The following is an 11,881-nucleotide window of genomic DNA, read 5'->3' as shown; positions in this document are numbered from 1 at the left end:
CATTAATTGCATCATCGATATTAAGTGGTCAGAAACTACGTGCTTGATTGTGAAAAAACATCAATTCATTGCTCGTCAATTTAAAGATGTACAATGCCATATAGGCCTACCGGTAATGGTATTTTGTACGATAATTGAAGAAATAAAGTAATTTTGTCCAGAGCAACACTTCAAATAGCACCTTTTTTCCTGATCCGTTTTATATGTTTGCATTTCTGGTAAAATAAATAAATGAAATGAATTGAAGAAGATACATCACATTATTTAAACACATTTAAACATATTGAACTACTTCCTGTGGTTATGGTATATTTTAATATATGCGCGTCCCACGCACGCGCAAGTTATTTCTTTCAATATCACTCATCGCATGACATACGACACGTTACTTTAGGTCTACTAATATTACATCATTAATACTACAGTTTATCTGCAAACGAATTATTCACTTTTCCTTTTAAAAAAATCAATTGTATCGATTATTGATGGTGTTTAGGTTAATCGTAATTTAATTTTCTCCAATTATTATAGGACTGGATGCAATGTGTCGTTGCACTCAAATCGGGCCTGGCCTTGATACACAGTCGTTAGTATCTTCTCATACTGTGCTTGAAATGATGCGTAGAGAGCGCATCATACAAACAATTATGGAAAAGGTAGCCTAGTAGATGATGTAGACGAAAAAAGTCGATGATGACACGTACGGTATAACTTTTAAACGTATTAGCCTGACTACCAGAACAATGTTCACATTAATGTTTGATTCTCAATAGAGACTCAACACAAGTAAGTGAGTTGACCAATCACAAACGATGGATTATTCGAACTGTCGCTTGTCATTGGTCAACACGCTTGCGTTGCATTTACGTCCTTGCGTTGCGTCCTAAATGGGAACCAAGCTTAAGACGTAACGCAAGGATGTAAAGGCAAAGTATGTGACGTGAGAGACGTGAACGGCTTTTCATTCGGATCAACTCGCTTGCGTTGCGTTTACGTGTCTCTAGTGTAGTAATTTGACCAATCACGATGCTATAAAAGATTCATCGCATCGTGATTGGTCAAATTACTTGCGTTGCGCTTACGTCTTCCATGTGTTGCTAGTGGAAACCAGGCTTATATTGATGCATTATACATTTTTTGTCGGAAAAGCAAATCTGGCACAGTGGCAAGCCGGTGCCGTGCCTGGTGATTTGACGTACTAACCTGGTTCAAAACCCATGTGAGGTCTACATTAAGGCCAATTTACACAGACGAGCGATAACGGTAAATACAAAAATAGAATCCATATGACCATCACAAAGCGCCGAGCGGACGGGCGGTTTCCGCTTAGGTAGATACAGATTCTACGTGAACCACGCTACGCGGTTCTTACTGTTGCTCGTCTGTGTAAATTGGATTTTAGATCTCAGTTGTTTTAATACAGAAAATAGAGTATCGATTTATAAGAAGAAGAACACGGCAGTAGGCCTAGTAACATAATTCACTTGTATAAATTGACAATGACCTTGTCAACACATACAGTAAGCGACCAATTACATCATCAACAACAATACCTACTTATGGCCATATTAAAATACATTATCAAATCCACCAGTGGTCAGTTTAATTCTATAGCCGTTACGAATCGACACAGAAAATGACCACAGCAAAAACTGAACCTAGTGCCGAAGCAATGGCTTTTGTGGAACCGGAGGCCGGAGCCGAAATGAGTTTCTCAGAAGCTGAGCCGGAGGCCGAATCCGAAATGAGTCTTGACGATGTTTATCCAGAAGCAGAATCTGAAGCCGAGGAAATTTCACCAGAGGCAATATTGGTCCCACCAATGTCTCTGATATTTCTTATCATCGCCGGTAAGTCAGGCTTCCCATGAATTGCTTTATCGTGGAAATTGATATATTAAGTGAATTTTTTGTCTATGAAGATGTTGAGAGTAAATTAATAAATAAAAATGACGAAATCTGTTAAGTTGTTGGTTTGGTTTTTATACTTTTATAGCTTTGTTGTTCCTTATGATTTGCGCTAAAATCCAACAATATAAACGTAAAAAAGACCGAATGAAAGAAAGGCGTAAACTAAACTCTACATTTAACTTCATTATGGATGATTACAAGAACATCGCTGACGAATGTAAGTACAACGTTTTGTTATAAGCCCTACAAAATAAATAAAGAACTTTATTTAAAATAAAGACCTAATTAAAAATCGCATCTTGGATTTGCACAGTGTATGGACTCTAACCTTACGGTTTTCATTAATATATCATTTCAAGCTATCATTCTAAATATCTAACTTTCAAACTTTTGCATTCCTCTTTTTTTCATTCATCCATTTTGTCTTGGTGAAAAGGGAGGATACGCCATATTACTCCCCTGAGTTTATAGCCTCTGTACTCGAACACAAAAATAAGAACACAAATAAGATAGTTTAACAAGAAAAATTTTAATCATGTATTACCGCCATCTTCCATTTTTACATTTTAATTAACATCGTATCTAAAATTTTAAATGAAAACAAATAATGGTTAATACTGAATTCAATTATTTTATGTAAATATATTTGTATTTTAACTACTTTAAACGCTTACTTTAATTGTCACAAATGTAGGCCTACTTGTATTTATACAATATATTCATCACTGAGAATTAAAATAAACTTGAGATAATCTCAAACAAAAATAAAATATAAGTATACAACATTTATATTTTATTTAATCAGAGGTTTATTTATTCAGTAAATGTTACTTTCAAACGTATTTTTATATCGCTCTAGATGATTTATTATACTACCTTTATATACTATGTATCTGTAATGTATTTACTACCTGTATACGATGTCATTACAATCACTCACCTTTTTTTGCTTTATATATTGCTTCCTTGCCGTACTTGATCGCCCAAAAGGCTGATATGCAGTACTTTGTTATATTTTTTAGTTATATCGTCATCTGACAACGACGCGATGGATGGGTTGAGGCACCATTACAATCAACCACTTGCCCTCGTCTTCATTGCTTGCCCAGCAGTTCTCTCGCTGGCATTCTGTCCATTGGTCTTGTTTATACGATTACCACTCATAAACATTTTCTGGGGCGACTCAATGCCGAATATCAATGACGCAATTGGTAATTATAATAACACCTTCGGGGCCTAAAATATCCCTATTGTTCAAAGGGACAGTTTCCTTCATAAGAGTACTTGTCTCCTAAATAGAGGGCCGTTTCAAAGGAGGGGTTCTAGCTGTATCTTATGATTGGAGATGACAGGGTGCATCCATGATAAGCATTAAACATAAGTAAAGCTCTGTCTACACTATCAAACTATGTGTGTGCCCAAATATGGTAATGATTACCATGTCCATGGGTTGAACAGGTTGATGATGATGATGATGATGACGATGACGATGATGGTGATGACGACGATGATGATGATGACGACGACGATGATGATGACGACGACGATGATGATGACGACGACGATGATAATGAACAGACGGATGATGATGAACATAATATGGATGATGACGATGATGATGACGCGACGACGACGATCAACAGATAATGATAACGAAACACGCAGATAACGATCACAACACTAACGACTGATCACGAGGTGCTGTTTTAGTACTGTTGGTTCATCCAGGTCCTTGTGTATTAAAACTGGCCAATTGATGGGACATTGCAGTTCAGTTGCCTTTTACAAAGGGCTTACATCTTGGGTGTAGATTGGTGGTGGTGTATAATTAGTCATCAAACCACGTTTTAATAAACTACAATTTGTGTATCTTTTTTTTAACTATACCCTTATTCACAGCATGTTTCTTAGCACCGGCTGGTCTTGTTTATGCGTAAGTAGGTCTACTTATTATTATCATTTATTTCAAACGAATAGGTTCTCAATTCTGACGATAGCACTCGATAAAACCTGATAAAGCGATCGGAGACCGTTTAGATACACTCTCCGAAGTTAGTCTTCAATTTGAATATCGATCAATCTATCTATAGTAAACAATCGTTCAATGATGACAATGATATATTAAATTTACAGGCGCATTCATGACAGAAAATGTATGTAAGGTATAAATATTGCAACAATAAAAAAAAACAATATGTTATTTACGTCCACTTTCTGTCTCAATTTAGGGTATCCTTTGGGTTCACTTTCCAATCGGTTTTAGAAAAGCAGAAAGTGATTCTGGACGCAGTTTCTTTAGAGATTGGGTTTCTTGATCAGATTCTTTCGCTGACGGCACAGTTACCGAGGGCAACTCTTGAAGAAAAGCGAAAGGTAATACCGTATGTTGACAAACAAATACAGCCAACATGTCGTTTCAACTACTGTGTGCAGGGTCAAATGTGCGAAGTAAATAATGTGACTTCAAGTATAGGGGCCGTACCGCGTCAAAACCTTATTAATTATCAGCATTTAAGCCTAACGTTCACTTTTCTTCATTCAGGTATGCAGGTGTGTGAAAGACGAGACAATTTCCATAATGGAACAAATTCAGGGCATACGCGGACTTAGCATTTCAGACTACAAATCACATACATCTTCTGGACAAATTTGGAAGGTACATACTCTCTTAAAACTTTTATTCTATAACTTCAGATTGATGTAACGGAGATTATGTGTGGGCATAAATCATTTTAAACAATTTCAGTATTATGTCAGAACAATGGTAAGCGCACTGGTTGTCAGACGTGATCCGAATATGTTATTGCCTATTGCCTTTTATACAACTAATGTGTTTTTAAAAAGATGTATTGTCCCCCAAAAACATGAAAAAATGAAGATTAATTAAATCAGACTTTTAATATGTTATTTGGTAGTTTTAACAATCACTTCAGTAGAACAAAAAACGAAAAAAAATAATGTAATATAATATAAAATGGTTAAATTCAACCAAAAACCTATTGGCTGGCAGCCGATTTTACCATTTTTTTCTATAAATTACAGTTTTTCAGGTAAATAGGCCTACATTATTTTTTAGATCCAATTTTTGGTCAAAGTGGATAACTATTATGTTACAGTAAAATGGCATATTCACGAAAAATTTTGTTCAGAATTATTTTTTCAGGGACAATACATCTTTAAAGGCCCGGAATTTACTGTAAACGCATATTTTACGAAGGACGGAGACTTCTTTTTGTTTTTATGAAATAGGTTATGGGAATACTGCGCGCAAACGTTCGAGACAACCACATGAGTATTGATAATTTGATAATGGTAAGTATAGGCGCGCCTCCTGGGATATAAGGGATTGGATGTCCTGAATTTGAATAAAGTAACTGTCCTTATCTTACAATATACGTTGCTTTATACGTTTATAATAGTCGTATAACGTAATATCGTAGGGACCTTTTCAGACCAATAAGTTTTATTACGTTTTACAATATCATCAGCAGTTAAGTCAACCAGTAGATAACGTAGTAATAATAATAATAACGTAAATGTTAATGACAGACGTAATTATGAGATATTTACATTTTAGGATCATATAATATCAAACATAATGGAATTAAACAAATGGGGATCTGAGCGACAACAAGCACTGTCATTCAAGGTACACCCTCTACAATGGTCGTTTCTGGAAATTGTCGGTTTCTTCTCATTCTTTGGAGTCATGCTGATCGAGGTAGGGTATTAAGATTGGTTCCCACTAGGACGTAACGCAGGGACGTAAGTGTAGCGTAAAGCGTGGTTCCCACTAGCGACGCAACGCAGGGACGTAACGCAACGCAAGTGAATTGACCAATCACAAGCGATGGCTTATTCGCTTGTGATTGCTAACTGTCTATAACTTCGCTTGTCATTGGTTAAAACGCTTGCGTTGCGTTTACGTCCTTGCGTTACGTTCTAGTGGGAACCAAGCTTAAGCGAGTTGACAAACAGTTCGGATAATCTATTGCTTGCGAATGGTGTATGATGTCTAGATACTATGAACATCATCATAGTATCGCGTCTTCTGACAGCCACCTTTATCCCATGGGATTGTAGCCTCTCCTGACACACACAGTACCGTAAATCTTCTAATTGTAACCCTGGGTTATTTTTCTTTAATTTGTGTTAGGGTGGGTTACTATTAGAAGGGGGGGGGGGGGGGGTTACTATTAGAGTAGTGGGTTACTATTACTAATCTTAAATTAGGCAACTGAAAATAGTAACCCACCCTAACTTTTTGGTCAGCAACTCATAGCAAAATATTAAAACAGTACGAATAAAAAAATTTGGTTGAACTCTAACTTTATATTTTATATAAACTCAAAAGCACTCAATACTCCCCAACTTCCGAGATCAAGTCATTGTGACTCTATAGTAACCCCCGTGTGGGTTACTAGTATTAGAGTAGTGGGTTATTATTATAAGGGGTTACTATTAGAAGGGGGGTTACTATTAAAGTATGTGTTACCGTACTAGTATTAGAAGATTTACGGTAGTCTAACGCGTTATTTCCGTACGAATCGGCTGAGCTAAACAATCTTGTAAAACTCAAACTTTACTCTGTTTTCGCGGACATCGCGACTCACTTGTCGATTTGATTTGTTTTCCTCAGACGCAGTCACCAGAAATGAACCTCACCATGTGTATTCTGACGGTATTCTCCATCACACTGCTCTGTTACGTCGTTGCTGATCTCGACTCGCCGTTCAGTGGATACTTTCACGTAAGTAGTAACTTGGAAGGGCAAACAATGGTGTTTTATCACAGTAAAGTTGAAAAATGGCATCAGTCAGTCAAAAGCAGCTAGGCCTAGATGATAATCCTATAGTTTTAGGAGGAAAACTTTTTAAAATTCTTTTGTTTTAGGTAGGCCCTATGAAAAATGCATATTTATCTTGTTATCGTCGATCTTTGTAAATGGGCCTTAAATAATACGTGCGCGTGCGTAGATTAGTAAGCATCCATATTAAAGACAAGATATACCACGAGTTTAAGTTTAAGTATTGTATCAAAGAGTACGGTGATGTATTAAGAATGCCACGCACTTCAAGCCTAGCCTGTCCAGATCGTTAGAAAGGGTTCGAACAAAGATTTTTGCTTCTCGTTCCCGTAAAAAAAAACCAAGATAACGCATAATATAAACAATTTGTTTGTTGTCAGGTTGATCTAAGTCTTCTTTGGGATCTTGTTGACAAGACCAAAGATATCTATGAGCATGCAAAGAAAGGCATCGACATTTTGAAGATGTCTTACTATGATGACACCGAAAACGAACCGAAGAAAAAGGATTTGGATATTTTAATGTTTAACAAAACAACTCCACTTCACCCTTGCTACGTTCCACCTTCCGACACTTTGTGAGGAGGATTAAAATAATCATGTTATATTAAAGGCTATTTTATCAAACGTATTTCGATACATTAATGAAAAATGGTAGTTTTGTACGCACGCTTCAAAATGTAACTGTTTCTTTCGTGGTGTCGTCGTGAGATGAAGGACACAGTACCATAATAGGCCTTTTATTGTGAACAATGCGTACACATAAAAGTGTTTATGTCCCCATTGATGTTTAAAATGAATAGTAGGTATTCTTGATTTTGTAAATACAATAACACAAAATGAAAATGTATTTATTATACAATGATTACGGTATGATTACGATAATATGAAGATGATATGATCATAATGATATTACAAATTGCAGTAAGGATAAATGATGAGGATAGAATTAATGAAACAGTAAAAGTGTATAGGTTTTGCTCAGCGGCAAGTGAGACACAGAAAATCTGATTGGTATGAGGCAAAATTGGCGTTATCATTTATTAAGTGACTATAGAAAATAAAGATGAATGAAGATGGCGTGATGCAGTTAAATGATGATGATCAACATCATCAAGACAACAATAACGACAGATAAAAGACGGTATACAGTATTTGATACTGGTATATAAATACATTTTAAAACGAAAGTGACAAGTTTTGTACCGCATAATGCCACCATAGGCGGCTGCTTAATATTAAAACTCCACAGGGGACCGAACAGGTTTCCCCGTGTGACCCTTCATGTAAACAGCGTCAACTTGCATTCCTAGCCTACACAATACACATGTCATACCAGTAGACAAATTAACAGCACTACTTAAAAAGAAATATAAACGCAAATAAATCAAACTCTCAACCAGCTTTCAACAACAGTGTCGAAAGTCACAACAGCCAATAACGTTCACGCGCACAGTCACATGATTTAAATCGACACGCCTATCCTACTTTAGTGCACAGTTTGATTTAGAATTCAAACAAACTCGAATAGCATTCCTTCTCATCAAGCGCCACTTAATTTTCAACACCCTACCAAACTGAAAACATATTTTTCTCACCATTCGTAGCCCGAATGTTAAGCGCTGCTAAAACAGTTTATACAAGTATTTGTCATGGCAACGAGTGATTGACGCGGTTTTGGATGGAGGTTAGGACATCCCACCAAGTCGGCCTTCACTTTTTGGGATGCATCTCAGGTGTATTTCACAGCTGAAAGACAATAAACAGAGACAGACAATGTTCCCATACTGACATCAGAGGTGACACGGAAATAGCTCACCGAAGCACTGTAAATTAACACTTTCCATTCGTAAAGTGTCTGGCTAAGTATCAGTCTAAACAACACATGCATTTTGAGTTTGCAAATGTCTACGAAATCGCCGAAATAACCAACAAGAATTCGAGTTTAATTAATTCTAGTTGAAAGTAGTATTGTTGTAAAAGATGAGGATTTGGTCAGTATTTGTGATTGTGGTGACGATATTTGTCGAGAACTGCGAAGCGGCTAGTAAAACTAGAAAGCAGTCTGAACGCCCGACTTTGATTGCAAGCGATTCACAAATTTTACCAATATTGATTGACGATAAACAAAGCATTACGAATCCTCCGACTGAGAAGGATTTAAAACTATCGAAACTGACAAAGGCAATAGGTGATGATTTTGAACCACATTGGATGAGCATAAACGAACCGAGGAATAAAAACATGGGTATCATTGATGAAATTGATAACGATCTTATCGACGAATTCCGAAATTTATCGATGAAATATCGAGACGATAACGGAAACCGTGTTCGTATTAGTGCCGATACTGAAGCAGTGTTTGAAAAATGGTTAACGCAGAGATCAAATTGTCCTATCGAATACAAATGGATCGACCTTGGTCAGTTGTTCTGGCCCCGATGGGTAAAGCGAGGTGAGTGCGTTCAAAAGAAGTGTTCATGGCCTTCGGGTATGCAGTGCCGTTCGACGGAAATGTTGACGATCCAACCATTACGTTGGCATTGTATTCGTAAGGGTAGAGACGGCAGACGACGAGAAAAGCGTGGCACAAAGTACAGGTGCAAGTGGATTCGGGTGCCATTTCCAATAACATCGAAATGCAGTTGCCAGTGTAAGAAGATTTAGATTATTGCATTTTACGCGTAAAAAAATACGTTATGAACTATAAATGCATTTTACGCTTATGGCTATTTCGTTACGTAGGCATGTGCATTACAACACGGAGAGAGACGCCCACACATGTGCGTATTTACCGTCAAGTTTTTACACGTTAGATAAAGAACATTAACCAGTTTTTAGACAACATTCCGTATCCGGCCGTGCTATAATCACGTCCGAGACACTTTACGTTCATTGCCACAAGATTGAAGTGGCACTCTTTCTAGTCTTACTATAACAACTATATACAAGTCCTAGTCCTACTGTATTTGACGTCAGGATGTACGCGATTGCCCGGTCTAATCATGATCAGTCAAGACCAAATTCATCAGGCACAATAGACCGTAACAGTGTCATGGAACTTAACTACGCTGTATACGAGTGACATTTTTTACAGTGATACCTGTACAGATTAGGCCTATATTATTGTTTATTAATAGTGTTTATGCTACTAATACCAAGAAGATAGAAGAAACATTTATAATATTGCAGTAGTTCATCAGTATATTCACAGAAAAATATTAAATCATTAGTATGGATGTTATCTTCAAATCATAACAGAGTTTGACAAGCGGTACGAAATATCGAGATGTCCAGAAATGTGTCGAAATGCTGTCATGAGAATTTTGTCGAGGTCTCGGCCGAATAGTCGGACAACCGACAAAGCACACTGTTATTGACGTCTCTTTTCTCCTGAACCTCGGCCCACACCAGTGCATATTGGTCCGTTGTTTAAAAACTATTTCCAACAATCCAATTTTTTCCGTTTACACTCATGCATTGTGCCTGCGGTATGTAACATTATTGAAATATATATATATCGTTAATGTATAACGTAGTTAAAATCCAACATGCATTTTATGTCGCAATAAAGTATTGTTTTAAGCAACTCTGCGCACGCCACAAAGAGAACCATAAAATAGAAAAATGTGTACTGCTGCCCTGAACATGAACCTTGTCCATAAATAACGAATGGACTATTTTGTTATGTCATCATGTCACATGATTAATAATTTTTTCTATATTTTGTATACCGTATAGCGTTAATGATTTTTATACAGTATTATTAGGTCTATAGACGGCCTAACTTTATTTGTTGTGAGGTTCTTTTGTTGAACGTAAACATTTCTCTTATTACAGGTAACATAACCAGGTGATCCCACAGGCATTTGCAATGTTTTTAATTATCGTGAATTAATTGCATCGCATCCCGGTTAATTGCAAATAAACACCTTAAGGTATAGCCTTTTGACATTAAAAAATATATTCCAACATCAATGATAAGCCGAATTTGTAAGTCACCTGTTTTTTTGGTTCCAACTAAAATCTTATTTTTACCGACGGCCTTATAACTGGTTATTTCATATTTTGTTGTCTCTTTTATTTTAAAATGTTTTTTTGTGGAATAAATAAATAGTTTTTAATAATAACTAAATTTGCATAGGCCTAAATAATTAATTTTCCCTTTTTCAATCTCAAACAAACCATTGTTTTTACGTACAGTATTAGGTAAAGTGTTCGCTTAAAGGCCAGACACAACAGACGAGCGGTAGCGGTAACGGTAAGCGGAAAACCGCGTAGGTCGTCCCACGTAGAATCTGTATTTATCCCGAGCCGTCCGCTCCGGATATATTGCATTACCGTTACAGCTCGTCTGTGTAAATTGGTAGAGATGTCCCTTGAATAGAGGTGTCGCGTTCAAAAGGAGGGGGTTCATGTATTTCCTAATACAGTAACATGCTCATTTGATTAAGGACCACTCTTTGCATCGGAAATTACTGGTATAATACCAATACCGTATTATCCATGTCTTAATTAATAGGAAATGTATTTTGTTTTACACATAACTTTAAGTTTGAAAAAAAAAAAACCAAACAATGTAGAAGTTTGATTTTGAACGATTAAATTAAAGAGACTGTTATAAACGCAACGTGGTCTCAATTTGTCTTTGTTCAACACAACAAATTATTTCAATTTACAGTATACCACCACCTTTTTCGTCTTAATTTATGCTTTGTACGGTATAATTTGTCATTTCAAATGTACCAATAGGAAGCAAATAATATATCAAATATTTGGAACATAAATCTGTATTTAAAAAAAACTTTTTAATGAAAGCCAGTAGCGTGTATTTTTCTGTGAAGCAAATGCATTGTTCAACGTAATTATCACCAATGTCATTATCACATGTTTCGGTTTCATATCCTCCATTGTATTGCGTGCACATGTTAACATTATGATCCATGAATGACTGCGTCCTTACATTATCGCGATTTTACTACGTATTTTAAGAGATCTAATTTTCGCTTTAAAGATGTATTGTCTCCCAAAAACAGGAAAAATGAAGATTAATAAATCAGACTTTGAGTATGTTATTTTGTAATGTGGTTTCAATAAAGTTAATCCCTTCCGTAAAAAAACCCCAAAACAAAATGTTTTCTCATAATATAAAATTGTCAAATTCA

The 11,881-nt window shown here is 36.2% G+C and overlaps 2 protein-coding genes across 2 annotated transcripts; both read left to right on the top strand.

Annotated features, from left to right (window-relative positions):
- The first annotated feature begins 2,785 nt into the window (after positions 1-2,785).
- LOC140042943 (uncharacterized) lies at positions 2,786-7,298 on the top strand. Its single transcript, XM_072087731.1, has 8 exons — positions 2,786-3,121; positions 3,810-3,843; positions 4,139-4,283; positions 4,453-4,610; positions 5,074-5,092; positions 5,488-5,631; positions 6,550-6,660; positions 7,098-7,298. Exons 1-8 carry the CDS (start codon positions 2,959-2,961, stop codon positions 7,296-7,298), a joined length of 975 nt encoding a protein of 324 aa, XP_071943832.1. The 5' UTR covers positions 2,786-2,958.
- Positions 7,299-8,699: 1,401 nt separating this feature from the next.
- On the top strand, positions 8,700-9,383 carry LOC140042927 (noggin-2-like). The gene has a single exon (XM_072087730.1). The coding sequence runs from the start codon at positions 8,700-8,702 to the stop codon at positions 9,381-9,383; it is 684 nt and encodes a 227-aa protein (XP_071943831.1).
- The last annotated feature ends 2,498 nt before the right edge of the window (positions 9,384-11,881 follow it).

The sequence above is a fragment of the Antedon mediterranea genome, chromosome 1, assembly GCF_964355755.1.
Source record: "Antedon mediterranea chromosome 1, ecAntMedi1.1, whole genome shotgun sequence".
Taxonomy (NCBI): domain Eukaryota; kingdom Metazoa; phylum Echinodermata; class Crinoidea; order Comatulida; family Antedonidae; genus Antedon; species Antedon mediterranea.
This window is presented reverse-complemented; position numbering and strand designations above follow the sequence as displayed.